Here is a 19,831-nt window from a genome sequence, read left to right as displayed (position 1 = left end):
GTTATCAAATTATCTTAATGGTCTTACACAACTCAAGAGTGAGGTAGGAACACAAGAAGTGATCTTATGAGTGATTTGAGCTCCATGTATATGTATACACCAGCGCCTTCCCTTACTGCTCACAACACAACAGTCAAAACACTCTTAGCTCCCCACTGTTGTCGTCTGTTGTCTCCCCAGCAGATAACGGCGAATCATTGACCGGGGAGAGAGAGGATTGACCGGGGAGAGAAGAGAGAGAGAGAGAGAAGGGGAGAAAAAAGGGAATCTTATATCAACATTGATTCAATGTAATCTTGGCTGGATTATATATAATAGTGAGTGCGTTGTACCACCCAGCCACGCACTCGTCCCATACACCCACACCCACACACCCACACCCACCCACCCACACACACACACACACCCACCCACACACACACATACACATCTGAACATGATCATTATCTTATCTCTGTCATGTTCCCACTCGTCCATCTGCCTCAAATTGCGACTTTCTCTTCTTTCCTTTCGGCGTGCAGCCATCACCCGCGCCTTCCCTCACCATGAGTCCTCATTATCTAACACCACTTCAGTGGCATTCATCCCCCCCCCCCCTGTATTGCTCATCATGGGTCAGCCCTGGGCCACATTTTACTCACCATTCACCGAGTCTACACGACCTTAATACATGAGTCACTGTTTTATATTTTTTACAAGTTACATTGGTCAGTCCTCCTCCTCCCACCCCCAACCCCTGTTAACTATCCACCCTAACAACCCAACTCTGCCCGAACAACCTCACCCATCCCCCCCAACCCCTACCCACCCCACCCCTCCCCCTCCCATCTGATTCCTCCCCCTTGCTCCCCACACTCCCCTCCCCCCCTCCCCACCCATAGTCTCCCCCGCCAATCGCGTCGTCCCTTTCAGTTAATGTAATGTTTGTGGTAATGACGTACGAACGCGTTATCTTCCCCCATCTTGTCTCTAAAAAAAAAAAGAACGTCTGGCCTTCAGCTTCAGCCAAACCTCGTGTGTTTTACATGAAGCTGAAGTCAGTCAGCCAGCTACAACCTTTACTGCTATTAGTAACGAGTAATATATTTTTTTCCCCAGCGCGGTAAAATAACGTCCTACATTCAGGGTCGTTTAAATTTCACGGCGTCATTACCCACACATAACACTGTGGGGAGGGGGGGGGGCTGTCATGGTGGCTGAACCGGGGTTTATCAAGGCGTTAAATAAACCAGGGAAGGAGATGATACCTATAAACCACTAAACCATAGATGGGCTAATATAAACCCCCCAGCCGCGGTAGTGCATGACCCGTCAATATAAAGTGATGAGAATCGCGATTGAAAAGGGACAAAGGGAGTCAGTGCGACTGGGGTTCGAACTGGGGCGAAGGGTTCCTTCAAGCCTGAGTGCCGTACGATAATTTGGGCACGCCTGGCAGTGGTCCTGAATGGGAACTAGTTGTTAACGGAAAATAATCTTAATCTCTGATCTCTTATCGTATGATTAATTCCTGTGCGACGAAATTAGCTTTGTTGATCTTCCTTGTATTCATTCAAGTACTTTTCTTTTTTTCTTTATTAATCTTCTAGTGAGTGTCTGGGGGCTCATGCTGCCGGCCACACCAGCTGCCGACCGATAAGTACTGCCGGGCGTATGACGACAGATATCGTACTAGACGAGACGAAAATACACACACACACACACACACATTGCCTACGGCTAAGGGGAACGAATGGAGGTGATGAGTAAACTGGTATTTATAAGAGCGTTAATCCTATCCTTCAGTATTATTTCAGACTTAATGACACTAAGTTTGGACTTATAGCACTATAATCCTCCACTCATGTGACTCACAACAACACAAGTTCTCCCAGTATGACACAAGGTCATACTTGTGTTGCGGCAACACAACAACATTAAAAATAACATTTTTCATCATTAAAAAAAAAATCAAATATTGCGAGACATTTAAAAAAAAAAATCTGGCGTTTAAATTAAATGTTCTAATTACCATCCATCATCTGGTGATACATACTGGTCTAAACTATACATACCATCGTGTGAGCTTTGAGCAAGTTTGTCGAGTGTTGTAAGCACACAACAACCTTACCTCTGACCTAAGGTCATGTTTTGTCCTGAGGTCACAACAACAATAACAACACCACAACCTTATCTCTGTCGTGAAGTCATAACAACATATTATACAATGTCGTAAGTGTAACAAGTCAGCTTCCGCGTGCTTTGAGCTTACGACACCACTCCACCGTGTTGCTGTGAGGTCAGAACACTAGTGTAAACCTGTCTAATAATCTACTGTGTTGTGTTGTGACATGACAGCAACGTCTCCAAGTCACACAGACACTAATAATCTACTGTGTTGTGTCGTGACGTGACAGCAACGTCTCCCAGTCACACAGACACTAATAATCTACTGTGTTGTGTCGTGACGTGACAGCAACGTCTCCCAGTCATACAGACGGACACTATATGATGTTGTGTGCTCACAACATACGCCCCCCCCCCCCTCCCCGTGACGTAGTAGGCTCAAGACACACGTGTGTCGTGGCCATTGCCAGCAACATGTGTTTGGTTTTGATGTGATGATGACGGTCATGTGACGGGTGAAGTGACGGTGTGAGTCAGGCAGCGTCACGCGCGGGTGTTGGTGATGGGTGATTTCAGTGTTGGTGGTGGGGTCAAGTGTTGGAGGATAGCGGTGGAGATAAGTGATGGTGGTGATGATAGTGATGATGATGATGGTGGTGATAGTGATGGTGGTGATGATAGTGATGATGATGATGGTGGTGATAGTGATGGTGGTGATAGTGATGGTGGTGATAGTGATGGTGGTGATAGTGATGGTGGTGATAGTGATGGTGATGATAGTGATGGTGGTGATAGTGATGGTGGTGATAGTGATGGTGGTGATAGTGATGGTGATGATAGTGATGGTGGTGATAGTGATGGTGGTGATAGTGATGATGGTGATAGTGATGGTGGTGATAGTGATGGTGGTGACAGTGATGGTGGTGACAGTGATGGCATAACAATGCTTATGTGAAAGTGATACAAATAAATCTTAAAAGCAAATAACACACATTGCAAAAAACCTAAGCTTGTGAAACACAAGTGATTTAAATAATTAATTTAACAAATAACCGTGATGGCTGGATTATGTAAATGAGTCTACGTGCAAACATATGAATCACTCTTAACAACAATACAGACAAGGAGTCCTAGACTTTAAAAGGACCAATTAGAAACCTGATAATTACCTCTTAAATCACCCAATTACATGACCATAATATCTAGACAACTACACAGTTATCATTTATCATTATGGGACGAGGGAAACAGAACATAATGACACAGGGGGGGTGGGACAAAAAGGGTTAAACACTAAAAAATAAAAAGGCTTTTCCCATCATTAAGCTTTTTATGTACATAGCTTTAGAGTTGATTAAACTTTATTATGATTGTCAAAAGTTCAAGCTAGACTATGTCCACTGATATACCCTAGCCCTTCCTCATGTGTTAGCCTGTGAGGGTTTGTGGGGGGATGATGAGGCACACTTCAACATTATGTCCTGACCCCCTATAGGTGGATGGGTGGTTCATTCTTCCTCCCAGTGTGACCTTTGACCTCCTTCATCTCATAAAAAAAATCAGTGTTCCAGATTCAACTGCACTCGACTGCATTACTTTCTATGCCATTTTTTTTTAAACAGTTCTATCTTGAAAAACAGCTTTGTATCTTCCTCATGCACAAAGTACATTGATGTAAGTAATTACAAAATGATATTACAGTAATACAGGAACCTCGCTGTATTGTGGATAAGGTCCACGTTTGGAGAATTGGTTTTTGACATCTGAATCTTGAATGGTCTTTGAAATCTGCGTTTATGACATGTTGCCTTCCCTTAAGGTGGGTGTCCTTTCCTCCAACATTTTCCTGTTGGTGACCAGCTGACACTCCAACATTATCCTACTGGTGACCAGCTGACACTCCAACATTATGCTGCTGGTGACCAGCTGACACTCCAACATTAACCTGTTGGTGACCAGCTGACACTCCAACATTATCCTACTGGTGACCAGCTGACACTCCAACATTATGCTGCTGGTGACCAGCTGACACTCCAACATTAACCTGTTGGTGACCAGCTGACACTCCAACATTATGCTGCTGGTGACCAGCTGACACTCCAACATTAACCTGTTGGTGACCAGCTGACACACCTTGGGTGTCGCAAACCCGCCACCACAGCAGGTAATAATCACTTGAAATACTCCATCTATCTACCTGCTGGTCTTCCCTCACTGTAATACTAACCTGAGGGAGAGAATGAGAGCGGCTTCCGCATCATTAGGCAGAGAGAGAGAGAGAGAGAGAGAGAGAGAGAGAGAGAGAGAGAGAGAGAGAGAGAGAGAGAGAGAGAGAGAGAGAGAGAGAGATTTTTTGAGACTCCTGGTACCCTCACAATAGATATGACAAACCTTTCACCATTATTTTTCTTTCTTTTTTTTAATCTCTTCGAGCGAGGAGCTGTGGTTGATCTGGGACACCTACTGGGGTTCTGATGGTATGGCTATGGGACGCAAGACCACCACTGGGAGAAAGAACACACACACACACACACACACACACACACACACACGTGTTCCCCTGGGCAAGAATCGCCCCCCCCCCCCCATCCCCTGGCCGTATCTTCTCCTAATTTATGCTTAATCACTGATAAAAATTCCCTCTATATATATATATATATATATATATATATATATATATATATATATATATATATATATATATATATTCCTCAAACATTTCATACATTCTCTCTTGTATTGCTATATTTGTCTCCGGGAAAGAATTCTATAGTTGTAGCAAAGTCCCTATCACCTATACCTATATAGACTTTTACTAACCCAGGCTATAACGTTATCTATCTATTTGTACTAATTTTCAACTTCATCCAAAACAGGTGCAAGACAACCCTTTCCTCTCTCTCTCTATACTTACTATCTTTAACAAACCCTCTAAGTCTGTGGTTACTGTGGAATAACTGATGCTAATATTTATTTTGTTAATGAATTAATTAATTTGTGAGTCTCCTTTTAGTGCATCCTACCCCTAATGAACAGTCACTAACCTACATAACTCAAATTATATCATTAAATGTTATAAATAAACCCAGATTTATTCAAAAGAAAAAAAAAACTAATTCCTCTCTCAATTATTCAAGGTTAAACCAACAATCAGAACTTGAAAAAATAAAATGACTCATTTTCTTTCTCTATAAAGACAGAAAATTTTCTTCCTAACAACCCTGCATTTAAACCCCCCTTTTTGCCCTCCCTTTTTCCCCCATTGTCCCCCCTGGGTTGGCTCTCGCTCCCTCTCCGTCCACATTACTGGCCGCAACATCCAACGAAGGTCCTCGGATACTAACCAAAATTCGGGGTAACTCGTTTCTCTGCTGCTGTAAGGCAATAGAATACATCGATGACCCATCCGTAGTAACACGGCCAGGAGAGAGATTTTTTTTTTTATCTTTTTTATTTTTTTTGACATATACACAGAAAATGCAGAAGAGAAAGGAACACCACTAGTGGAGCTAACCTTAGGTATATGGGTAAATGAATTTGTTCCTATTAGAATAAACCCAGAACTTCAGAACTCGAGAAATGTATTTATTCTTTTTTTTTTATATATATCTATCTATTGACAAAGTCAACCCAAAACAATACCCACTGAGGGAATATGGTTGCTCTAATCTTTGAAACACATCAACCACAACACCCACTTCAAGGAATGGTTGCTAACACATGAATAAACATCAATTGTTGGCTAAACATAACATCAATATGTTCTATGAAGTTTGGCATATTCTCTGGACCATCAATTGCAAAAAAAAATATATATATGTGGCTCTACATTCAACTAGACAAATCAAAACCCGTTCATTCATGATTCTTTTTAATATATATCTAATCATTTTCTTCATACTCTCCTCATCTAGTCACTGTAATAATCAAAAGCTTATCATCATTAATGATTTTTAAATCACCTAATCACTTTATGATAACACCTAACACCAAATAGCTTAATACAAACTCCCTTACTAAGACAAAGGACTAAAGTTAATCAGGAGTGAAATTCATTTACATATATATATATATATATATATATATATATATATATATATATATATATATATATATAATATATATATATATATATATATATATATATATATATATATATATATATATATATATATATATATATATATATATATATAATGAACTCTCTCTCTCCTACACTTTGAGCCTTGTCCTTCTTTACTACCATTTCATCCTCCCTTTTCACTCATTATGAATCTTCATTCTTCCACTAACACCTGTAACCCTCTCTGCTCCTATATATATATATTACCATCTTCACCTATAAAACCTCTTCTCCCCTACCTATCACATTTTCTATCCTGTGAATCCCTGATATGGGCAAAAAGCTAGCTATTACTTCTATAAGTGATATACATACATGATCCCATCCCTTATTATCTTCAAATCAGACCATTTCTTCCTTCCTTCATTATCAACCACAAAATATTTGTCAACATTCCATCATGTACGTCATAAACCTCTTAGCTACATACACAGACAAGAGGGCACACAACACTTCAATCACAATTCACAACAACAATTCAACATCCCTTCTCTAATACACTCTATACACTGTCAAACCTATTCCCATATACTTCTAGCTAGACCCCTGAAGTTTCAGAACACACTCCTTCTACTTGTAATGAGTAATCTCATCTATATTCAACCATCAACGGTCCACTAAAAACATTCTGAGCCCCTCAAGTACTTTAATAAACAGAATACAACTCTCCCATCAATGTTTTTAAATCATTGAGTTCTTTACTTAAAACATCCTAAATACCTAAGCTCCATCTACAGACTGTATGAGCTCCCTTCATAAACATTTTGAAACCCTAAACTCAACTCTGTAAGCATTCTGAACTCGAACTGCTTCTATAAACATTCAGAAACTATGATCATCATCTATACATATATATTCTGAACTGAACAATATTAAGTAAAATTCTGAATCCATCATTTCCTTTATATCAATGAGCTTTCCTATTTACACAAATTACCTTGAACTCACTCTGTAAAAATTCTGAGCCCAAACTCCCCCTATAAACATTCTTCTATAGAGAAATTAAATATCTGAGCTAATGAGTTCCCTCTATATAAATTCTGATATAAAACTTGTTCTAAAAAAGATTGAATTTCTGAACTGTTGAGTTCCCTCAGTACAAATTCTATAAACATTCTTCATAGCAAAAAAAAATTAATTTTTGGACTGCTGATTTCCTTCTAAAATTCTAACCTGCTTCTGTAGAAAAAATGAATTTCTGAACTACTGAGTTCCCTCTATACACATTTTGAATCTCTGAGCTCCATATAAAAATATCCTGATCCCTGAACCTTCCTAAATGATTACTTCAACCTCCTATGCTCTTTCTACAGACACATTCTAAACCCCTGACATCCCTACCATAAACATTCTAAATCCTTGAGCTCCCCCTCTATAAACACAAAGCTACCTCCCTTCTACCAAAAACCTTTCTAAACCTTCTATCCATCTATTCTAAACAGTTCTAAAACCCTCGTAAAATGTTAATCAAAGCCCCCATTTACTGTACCCTCTAAAAAAATAGAAATTGTATTTCCCCAACTCTCCACCCCACAGAACACCACCCCCCCCTCCTCCCGTCCCACACCTCGAGACACCTTAACAAGAGGAAGGTGGAGAGGGGGATTCATCTTCCAGGGGTTGGGGGGATGACTTACCCCGATGATGGAGTTGAGCTCCGTCATGGTGACCTGTTTTGCCCTCTCTATCGCCGCTGCCACCTGCTGCTGGTGCTGACCCAACGTGGGAGGAACACAATTAGTCACAGGTATAGAACATGTATCTTCCTAGTATATTTTAAAAACTTTACTTTTTTTTTCTTTTCCTCCATCCATTATTAAATAAATTCTATGTATTTACCTATCAACTATATATTCACACCTGTTTAAAATTTGAGTACATTTTGACCCCAGTTTAAAATTTGACCACATATTCACCCGTGTTTAAAATTCAATTACATTTTAAACCCTGTTTATTAATCTAATTTTAATCCCTGATTAGAACTCAATTCAATTTTGACCCCTGTTTAAAATGAACTACATTTTGATTCCTGTTAAAATCTAATTTCATTTTGATCCCTGTGTAAAATTTTACATATAATAAAGATAAGTGTGTAACCAGTATCATTTCCCAGTTCATTCTGACCCTTATTCTTATACCCAATAAAAAATAATAAAAGTTAATGTGTGCACTAACCTACATCAATTTTTTTACTACAGTTTAAGTAACTTTTTAAAAAGTTGATGCACAGAATCACATCACTTTTACTACAGTCTGATAACTTTTTTAAATATCCAATACCAAAAAAGTTTGAAAAGCTAATCTACATTATCATAATTATGTTTCATAATTCCTTTACATTCACAGTTAAAAAAGTTATCATCATTAACCTATCCTTTATAATGTGTCCAAGCTAATGTGAAAATACTGTTTATTTAACTTCTTTTTCCTATTCAACAAATCAAAAAGTTATACTACTTTAACTTTCATATGCAACAAAAATAAAAAAAAAGTTACCAAACTTTAGTTTTCTTGTTCAACAAAGCTAACAAAAAGTTATAAAACTTTATTTTTCACATTAAAAAACCTAACAAATAACTGATTAAACTAGATGTAATTATGAGAGAAAAATATAAAATTTCTATTTTTACATTCAGTAAATCCAACAAAGAAGATTTAATATCATTCTTTTCCAAAATCAACAACTGCAGTAAAAAAAAAAAGTTGGTTACATTTCATCTTTCACATTGTACAAAAATGATAATAAAATCCTGTTTTATTAAGCTCTCGTATTCACCTAACCGACTAGGAAAAAAAACTTTTGATACTTTTTTTCTCATACTGAACATCAGTAATATCAAATAATTCCACAAAAAAAGGGTAAGCTACCTTTATCCTACAATGTCATTTGCATCATTAAAAAAATCTTAATATAAATTGTTAATTATATCTTTTTAACTTCCAGTTAAAAAGAAATAATTCGCATTTCACTAATAAAAATCCTCCTATCTGACTGACTTATTATGTTTCATCATTTTTCAGTTTTCCTTAAATTAATAACCTGGCAATTAGCCAATTCTTTATATATATATATATATATATATATATATATATATATATATATATATATATATATATATATATTTTTTTTTTTGCTTTGTCGCTGTCTCCCGCGTTTGCGGGAAACTTTTAAAAATGTTAAGATTCTCTCTCTCTCTCTCTCTCTCTCTCTCTCTCTCTCTCTCTCTCTCTCTCTCTCTAAGACTATCTAATTTGGTTCCCTACATCTATCCTGACCCAGAAACACCCTCTATCCCGACACAGACACACCATCTATCCTGACACAGACACACCATCTATCTTGACAGACAAAACATCTATCCTAACACAGATACAGCACAAGAAAGCCCCATACACACACACACACACACACCTGATGGCACAGTCCATCCCCTACAACCTTTACCACTAAACACAACCACCCACCATCTGGACTAATACTCAATGTGACTTTGAATATACTACCCAAGAGTCTGTAAAGAAGACGTTCATGAATATTATATACATACACTTCAAAACACTTCAGTGGTTTTTATGATGTGCCACTTCCTCCTATTATCTTTTAGCATTTTAGTTCTAAGAATATGTAAATTACTTTATAAAAAGTATAGAGCTGGGTGTCGTATGAAGTACACGTGTAAAGTATATTTCCCAAGTGTACCACATCTACTAATATGGAATACTTTATAAGCAATATTCCTCACAGCTACTATTATCATGAACAACAAACTTTCTACTTAGAATTCACCCACCCATGAAAATCTACATGACAAGAACATTTACACACCTAAACGATTTGACAAGTACTTAAACAACCACCTCATAATCCCCATCTTAAACTCAACCCCACCAGATATACACACACCTGAAACTAAATTCCCCAGGAAGGTATGAGTTATGCTTTTCTCGTCTGATAGTTCTAGCCATCACTCATCTCTCCAGCATTACAAACACCGATTCAACATATCACAAGACCCCTTATGTCGAAAATGGAACATCCATACCCAAGACATTGAACGCTTACCCCCTCTGCTGCACTCATCAGCCCCAACACACACACACACAGCATCACTAAATTTTATGTCCTGTGGTCCCACCTGGTGAACGCTTTAAGATGTATATTCTAGATTAGATCCCACCTAACCTATACAAGGCTGACTGGACAGTTTCATATTCATAAACTTCATTGTAATTCTAGTATTACCTAGCGGATAATTACTCTCTTTAACAGTTCTTCTAAAATGGTGTTCTGATAATAGATTGGGTGTTGTGTCGACCTTCCACAAGCCACTTCTAATACTCACTCATATAGTTTGTTTCCAGTTAGATCTTAGTTTTATATAGACCCTTTTCCACTGTGTCCCCACCTTCAACTGCTCTGCAACTGCTTGGCTTGACAGTCAACACAAAAGTATTTGACCATCACTGGAGCTTGACGAAGTTAATGCACTCCTGGTCACATTCCTCACTTTTTTCCTCATACCTTTAGCACCATCTAAAGACCTGCGTGAACCTAGTCTTCAGTTTAAGCGTTTTTAGCTTAGATCATGAATAACAGCTGCCCCAAGACTAACCCTGCGGGACGCCACTGGAGAACACCAACCCACTTGGAAAAAAAAGATTCTTTGAAATGTGCTCCCTGTTCCCTTCAACTAAGATAGTTTACGATCCAACGAAGGAGGAGTCTTCTACCCCTCTCCTCGGTGCCTCTCGGATGATCCACCTTCTTTCCCAACCTCTTGCTTGAGTGGGACAGCGTCAAATGCTCTCCGGTAATCCAAGAACAAGCCAGTCCATCCATCTCGTGTACGACCAGAGTTCATTACATCGCGGGGGGGGGGGGGGTATCGAACTGGCTTGTTAAGCATGGCCTCCCTTCCTCTCACTTGTATGATGAATACATGCATGTTGTCGTCACACCTCTCCCCTTGTAGGTAACACATCCACCCTACCCTGGGCCACACCCAGGCCCACTCATCCATGAACCAGCGCAACCACACCCCTGGGAAGCAAGCCTGGCTCTATCCCTGGGACGTTCACAAGAGACGCCTCCCCCTCCCCGGACGCCTAGCTAACCCCTCTGGGACGCCCTGGGACGCCCTGGATACTTGACCCTCTCCCTCCCCACATCAGATATGTATAATAGAGATCACCAGATATAACGCTACACAAGGAAGTGTCAGTCATGATCCCTTATCAGGCAAAATACAAAGTGGCAGATAATGCTATCACGGCCAGTGAGTCAGGAAGGTACAGGGCAATTACAGGATACAGTAATGGGAGGAATCTTGCTCTTGATTTACATAATAATACTCTCTAAGATAAGCAAGGATGCTGGGATGTGGGCCATCCACCAGGAAAAAGATGGTAAGACAACAGATCAGGACCTGGGATCTGGGACAAGCGTGAGGTCCTTCCTGGATACAATTTCTCATTAAATATTCACCACTTAACTCTTCTTTTTTTTTTCAAAAACATAATCAACACAGACCGCTGGACTCAATTTTCCTTCTGGTATACCTTGGTAAAGATTACACATCCCAGAATCTATCTATACCTCACCACCGGGAATTTCTTCTAACTTCTATAATCCAAACTCGACGAAAACTCCTTCCGAAACTTTGAAAGTTATATGACCGAGGAGTAAGTGTCCTGTTTTTTTTCTTTCTTTCTACATCGAACTGGTGGCCCCGCCCTCGCGAGGTAGCGTCAGGAATAGAGGAAAGCTGGGCTTATTTGCACACATACACTCTAGACTTGCCATGTACCCACTTCATATTTCCTAGTTCAGCCCATCGAGAGCGCGATGCTCCCCCCCCTATACCATATCGCTCCAATTCCTTCTATCCCACACACGCCTCTCACCCTCCTGAATGCGCATATCATCTCGTCTCTTGAAAGTCTACGTCTGTGTCCTCGTCAACACCTTGACTGAAGTCTGACGTCAGAGTCGACTTCAGGCATTACTGGACGCACCGTCATTGTCCTTCACGTGATTATTGATGAAACGCTTCCGCATCCCATCCACGGCAGGTCGCCATCAAAGATGAACTACGTAAATAGGAGATGACCTCTGGGCATACGTACAAATGATATATCAAATTTGAGGCTCTCCGTATTAAGCGAAGATCCAAGAATATCTATAACACGTTTAGATAAATCCAAGAATATCTATAATACGTTTAAATAAGGGAAGATCCAAGGATATCTATAAAACGATGAGATAAGAGAAGATCTACGAATATCTGCAATATGCTAAGCTGGGCACTGGGTCATTAATCATTAACAAAATCTATCTATCTATCTATCAAACTATTCGAAATCTATGATCTATATATCATGAGAGAGAGTAATGTCTATTTTCAATACGCAAGAGAAAAATACTGATCCCATTAAAGAGGTTTTGTAAGCCTGTCCTTTGTACACTTGTGGAAACAACAGTTAAATACATATTAACGAGAGAGAAAGTCAATAATCTATACACAGAGCAGGAAGTAATATCTATAATCTATAATTGAGAAAATACGTAAAACCAATATCCCACAAGATCCCCAAAGATTTCGACTCCTCGGCTCCACTATAATGTTGGAAAATAATTATAAAAGGAACAGATAAATAACGTGTGTGTGTATGTGTGTGTGTGTGTGTGTGTGTGTTATATGTATATACTTGATTGCCGTTTCCTGCGCAGCAAGGTAGCGCCAGGAACATACAAAGGGCCGCATTCGCCCACGTCCATTCTCTTGTTGTCATATGTATGTACCGAAATCACAGCTCCCTCTCCACAGATCTTTCTGTGGTTCCACCCGAACGTTTCACATGCCCTGGTTCAGCCCAATGACAACACGTTGCCCCCTGTATATCACATCGCTCCATTTCACTCATCCCGTGCACGGCTTATACCCTCCTGCATGTTCAGGACCCGAGAACTAAATACCCTTCCAACTCCAATTTGGTCTCCCCCTTCTCCTTGTCCCCTTCACTTCTAGACAAATATATCCTTTTTTGAACCTTCCATTAATCATCCTTTTCATAAGTCCTAACTATATGAGCATCAGCCATGCTCTTTTATTATCACAATTCTCTCATACCCTATCGTTTTTATTCGATGATCTCCCCATCATATCATATAAGTCCTTAAACGTTTCATTTGCAACACATCCACACTCCTCCGTACACTGCCATCTGAAGCCATGCCTGACGACCACACAACACCGTCGGGATTGCTATACCTCACAGATAACGACATCTCTTTCCACACATTTTTCAATGCTCCCAGAACCTTCGCCCCCTGACCCACCATATGGCTTACTTCAGCTCTCATGCCGGAGTGATTGCATAATAAACCCCAAACATCACATCATGCGAACATACACACTTAGTGACCACAGTGACCAACGGGTCAAGGCCATACCTGGCCCCTGACCTCTCCTGACCTACGATTTGATAAGGTCACCGAGACGCTGAGGTCGTCTGTAACCATCACCACAAACACATGGCCGTCTATAATGTCCTTTGAAGAAAAGAAGCGTTGGCAACATGACCTCTCACAGCACGACGGTACGACCACCGAACAAGACGGCACGGCCAAGAGAACGACGGTACGACCACCGAGCACGACGGTACGACCACGAGAACGACGGTACGACCACGAGAACGACGGTACGACCACCGAGCACGACGGTACAACCACGGAGCACGACGGTACGACCACCGAACACGACGGTACGACCACCGAGAACGACGGTACGACCACCGTGCACGACGGTAGGACCACGAGCACGACGGTACGACCACCGAGCACGACGGTACGACCACCGAGCACGACGGTACGACTCGTGCACGAAAATACAATACGACCCACAGGTATGAACGGAAGATGACCTTTGACCTGGAGACTCTTCATGGTCGTACTATCGCCGTGCTCAAGGGTCGTGCAGTCGTGCTCAAGGGTCGTACTACCGCCGTGCTCAGCCAGCCACCGTCAACACACACACACACACACACACACACACACACACACACCTCGTTTTCTATGTGTCGAAGAAACACCAAGCCTTTTTGAGGGTGGGGGTGGAGGGTGGGTGGTGGTGGTGGGGGGGGGGGGGGGGTGTTGAGCCTAATACATGCCCCCCCCCCCCCACTCTGATGTACTGGCTCACGTGGCTCAATACAAGATTGTATTAATACAGTAAAACAACGTCTGCTTAACTGATTTGGTCTGTACTTATGGCATCTTATGTAATGGACGTTACTTGAAGTGTTCGAAATCATCCATGTTCTCTAACCGTGGTTCTCTATGGATACATGTTCTCTATTCGTGTTCTTTAAATCATCCATGTTTACCCGTGGTTCTCTAAGTCATACCTATTCTCTATTTGTGTTCTTTAAATCATCCATGTTCTCTACCCGTGGTTCTCTAAGTCATACCTATTCTCTATTTGTGTTCTTTAAATCATCCATGTTCTCTACTCGTGGTTCTCTAAGTCATACATGTTCTCTACTCATACTTCTCTTGTGGTTCTCTAAGAATCAGCCATGGTTTCTATTCAGCGTTTTCTAGAAACGTGTCTCTCCCTTGCGTTCCCCCATAACATGGCAACGCTGCTCAAACCACTGAATTTCGACACGTCTTAAACAAAGCTGTTGACCTGTATAATTTATCTCCTTCATTAACACCTTTATCTCCTTCATTAACACCTTTATCTCCTTCATTAACACCTTTATCTCCTTCATTAACACCAGCTGCCCAAACCAGGTGGTGTGTTAGATGGCACAGCCCGAGCTTAGAAATCTCTAACACGGTGACGTAATCAATCTAACATAGTGACGTAATCTAACATGGTAGGGTAATACGTCTAACATGGTGACGTAATACATCTAACATGACGTAATCTAACATGGTAGGGTAATACATCTATCATGGTGACGTAATACATCTAACATGACGTAATCTAACATGGTAGGGTAATACGTCTAACGTGGTGACGTAATCAATCTAACATGGTGACGTAATCTAACATGGTAGGGTAATACGTCTAACGTGGTGACGTAATCTAACATAGTAGGGTAATACGTCTAACATGGTGACGTAATCTAACATGGTAGGGTATTACATCTAACACAGTGACGTAATACATCTAACATGGTGACGTAATCTAACACGGTGACGTAATACATCTAACATGGTGACGTCATCAATTCAGCGTTGTAGCGTATTGAGTTTCATTTAGTGGCGTAATAAATTCATTATGATGGCATGATAAATTTAACATGGCGCGAGAAGATTAACGAGGTGGAAAGAGGGAATTTTAACATGGCGATACAGTTAATGTCAAGTGGTATTGTAATATATTCCACATGATGATGTAATACATTTAACAAGCCACTACCAATGCAAAATGTTGCAGCGATGAATTTAACGTGACGGTACAATAAATCTAACATTGGGACGCTATCAAATCAAACATGGCGCTAGAAATTTAACATGATGGTCCAATAGATTTAACATGGTGAGGCAATCAAATCAACATGGGGAAATGAATTTCACATCATTGCGCTAAAAAATTTAACATGGTGGCACATGGAAGGCTATGCTCTGAAAACGGCTCAGTTACTGTTAGAAACCAGGCAGGGTTTCTACTTGTAGAAATACATGATAATCTCTATCTGTAGTTTTCAAAAATCAGTCATGTTCTCTCCTTGTGGTTCTCAAGAAACCCTCCGTGTTCTCTGCGATTATCCATAAATCAATTATGTTTTCTTGTGTTCTAAGTAATGTTCTCTATTCGTTCTCCAAAAATGAATTATGTTCTTTTAATTACGATTCTCTCGAAACCATCCATGTTCTCATTGGCTAACGACAAATCAATCACGTTTTCTACCTATGCTCCACGACACCGTTCTCTACTTAAAGTTTTCTAGTTATTAGTAAAGCTAATAATAAAGCTAACTCCAGGCTAGCCACGCTAACCCCTGACCTTCCCAAGCTAAGGATCAGGTCATTAGCTTAAGCCAAATATCACACGGATCATCTTCCTAATTAACATTTAATTAACATATTTCATTAATTAACATATTTCATCAACAAAGATATACATACGTAATTACAGGAGTCAATTGTTTACATAAACTGTCAATACATCAAGCTATACGCTGGTCGTGGTTCAGTACAAAGCTATAACAACAGCTGCTGGAAAAGCTAACATAGCTGAGGCTTAAAGCTAAGCCTGTATTAGCTTCCTCCAATCCCACGCGATTGTGAAATTGGGTTAACCAATTAACGATTAGGATATCTCGCGAGTTAATGAATAATGACCTTAATTATGAGGTTAATAATAGGTTATTAATGACCATGGTTGTTGTATGTGTTTATAGACGCATTGCTAACAACAACATTATTATCCCGTGTATATTAACAACAACATTACCCGACATATATATATAAATTGGGATATAAATATGTCATCAACACTAGCAACAGCCATACATCCCGTTTTCTATCAAATATTTCCATTTGACACCCCTCAATTTATTCACATGTTTCACTATTATTAAATCAAATTAAAAAAAGTTTATTTCTATCTTCTATACTTACAAGAGGCTGGCTACATGACATTAGTGTGTACGTGTTTATAAAACATTTCATCTAAACGCTCTAGCTAAGTAAGGGGGGGGGGGGGTCTGACACACACACACACACACACACACACGAGACAATGATTATCATTAATAGCAGCGATTAATCTTGATAGCGATCTATACCACGGTTATCTAACCGACATGATTAAGCAAAAGAAATGTGACCTTATGAAAGCCACTGTGACCTGACGCACGGGGTCTGTCTACCACCTCGTAATATATATATATATATATATATATATATATATATATATATATATATATATATATATATATATATATATATACATAGACGTTGTCACGATGAGGTGACCTGATTAATGACACGTTGACCCGATCAATATTGAGACACTGATGTGATCAGCAATGACACGTTGCCCTGGTCAATAGTGACACGGTGCTTGATTAATGATGACACGGTGCTAGATTAATAACGACACGGTGACCTGGTCAGTTATAAACTGATCAATGATGATACACTGACCTGATCAATGACACAATCAAATGATCAATAGCACAGTAACGTGATCAATAATGAGAAAATGATCAATAACGCGTTGATCTTATCAATAATGACAAAATTACCTGATCAATGACCAAGTTACCTGATTAATGACCTGATCAATGACCAAGTGACCTGATTAATAGAGACGTTGGCGTCCGATCAACTACACGTGGTCATGATCAATGATGACATGATGACCTGGCTCAATGACACGATGACCTGATGAATGACATGATCACTCGATTAATAACAAGTTGACCTAATCAACATGATGATCAACGACACGATGACCTGATCAATGAGCCCCTAATCTACGAAACAAGGTTAATGAAACAACCCCAGATCACACGAATGACCTGACCTGTAACAATGACTTGATCAATCAGACTAGATTAATCAATGACTTGATCAATCAGACTAGATTGATCAATGACTTGATTAATCAATGACGATTAATCAATGACCTGATTAATCAATCAGACTAGATTAATAAATGACCTGATTAATCAATCAGACTAGATTAATAAATGACCTGATTAATCAATCAGACTAGATTAATCAATGACTTGATCAATGAGACTAGATTAATCAATGACTTGATTAATCAATGACTTGATTAATCAGACTAGAATAATCAATGACTTGATTAATCAGACGATTAATCAGACTTGATTAATCAATGACTTGATTAATCACAAAACTGTAATTCTGGTAATACGAACTTACCTCTTGGGACAAGAATGGCATAATCTGGGCGAGGATCGCGTTCAACCGCTTCGCAATTTCTGTCTGTTGATGAAAACAAAGAGAAATAATACGCATTAGAAAAAAGGTGAAATGTATCATAAAAATAAATATATATATATGTATATATACAAATTTTATCTACATTACACCACTGAAAGCCATCAAATGTTCGAGACAAACTAATTAAAAGGTTACTTGACAGCTCATTAAATCATTCATATATTTCATTATCAAATATATTCTCTCTCTCTCTCTCTCTCTCTCTCTCTCTCTCTCTCTCTCTCTCTCTCTCTCTCTCTCTCTCTCTCTCTCTCTTCCTAAGTAAGACAAATAGTTTCTCACAGAATTCTTCATTGCTGACACTATGTAACTTAGTGTTTATCATACATTACTATAGTACTTATGTAATAATAATAATAATAATAATAATAATAATAATAATAATAATAAAAATAACAATAATGATAATAATAATTATCACAATAATAATAATAATAATAATAATAATAATAATAATAATAATAATAATAATATATTGGTTAGTGAATAAAATACAAGGTTGAAAATACAGTGAATACAATTACACCAATACACAATAGTTAATGAAGGATGTACACAAATACAACGTTGTATGATAATATTGGTTATAGTGATTTTGGATGATGGTGACAATGGTGTGTGGGTGGTGGCTGGACCTGATGGGTTGTGGTACGAGATCTCGGATAGGCTGGAGGGCACGCGTGTGGCGCCGACCTGCTAACCCGGGGACGAGGGATCTCCAGGTGGTGGCATGAGGCGACCGTGGCGGGTATGGTGTAGCGTGTGTGTGTGTGTGTGTGTGTGTGTGTGTGTGTGTGTGTGTGAGACGCGCTGGCATACTTGCATTAATGGAGCAGTGTGGTTCACCACTGCCTTGGTTAACCAGGGACTGGGTTAACTAGGGCTATCACTAGACAGGGTCTGGGTTAACTAGGGCTATCACTAGCCAGGGTCTGGGTTAACTAGGGCCTCCACTAGCCAGGGACCAGGTTAACTAGGGCCTCCACTAGGCAGGGTCTGGGTTAACTAGGTCCTCCACTAGCCAGGGTCTGGGTTAGCTAGGGCTCCACTAGCCAGGGTCTGGGTTAACTAGGGCTATCACTAGCCAGGGTCTGGGTTAACTAGGTCCTCCACTAGCCAGGGTCTGGGTTAACTAGGGCCTCCACTAGCCAGGGTCTGGGTTAACTAGGGCCTCCACTAGCCAGGGTCTGGGTTAACTAGGGCCTCTACTAGCCAGGGTCTGGGTTAACTAGGGCCTCTACTAGCCAGGGTCTGGGTTAACTAGGGCTATCACTAGCCAGGGTCTGGGTTAACTAGGGCTATCACTAGCCAGGGTCTGGGTTAACTAGGGCTATCACTAGTCAGGGTCTGGGTTAACTAGGGCTATCACTAGCCAGGGTCTGGGTTAACTAGGGCTATCACTAGCCAGGGTCTGGGTTAACTAGGGCTATCACTAGCCAGGGTCTGGGTTAACTAGGGCTATCACTAGTCAGGGTCTGGGTTAACTAGGGCTATCACTAGCCAGGGTCTGGGTTAACTAGGTCCTCCACTAGCCAGGGTCTGGGTTAACTAGGGCCTCCACTAGCCAGGGTCTGGGTTAACTAGGGCCTCCACTAGCCAGGGTCTGGGTT

The 19,831-nt window shown here is 40.1% G+C and overlaps 1 protein-coding gene across 15 annotated transcripts in view; it reads right to left on the bottom strand.

Moving 5' to 3' along the window:
• Positions 1-19,831, bottom strand: part of LOC139749597 (transducin-like enhancer protein 4) — a 169,403-nt gene that overhangs the window by 86,546 nt on the left and 63,026 nt on the right. For 4 of the 15 annotated variants that reach the window (XR_011712996.1, XM_071663694.1, XM_071663695.1 and 1 more), the window contains exons 5-7: positions 18,141-18,203; positions 7,867-7,941; positions 5,451-5,480 (exon numbers count right to left, since the gene is read on the bottom strand). Coding sequence is in view for 14 of the 15 variants with exons in the window: in XM_071663694.1 (XP_071519795.1) it covers positions 5,451-5,480; positions 7,867-7,941; positions 18,141-18,203 (168 nt within the window). In the remaining variant the exon portion in view is untranslated. The remainder of the gene's footprint in view (positions 1-5,450; positions 5,481-7,866; positions 7,942-18,140; positions 18,204-19,831) is intronic. The other 11 variants (XM_071663696.1, XM_071663697.1, XM_071663698.1 and 8 more) reach the window with 6 other exon arrangements.

The sequence above is a fragment of the Panulirus ornatus genome, chromosome 7, assembly GCF_036320965.1.
Source record: "Panulirus ornatus isolate Po-2019 chromosome 7, ASM3632096v1, whole genome shotgun sequence".
Lineage (NCBI taxonomy): Eukaryota > Metazoa > Arthropoda > Malacostraca > Decapoda > Palinuridae > Panulirus > Panulirus ornatus.
The sequence above is the reverse complement of the archived record's forward strand: the minus strand, read 5'-3'. Positions and strand labels throughout refer to the sequence as shown.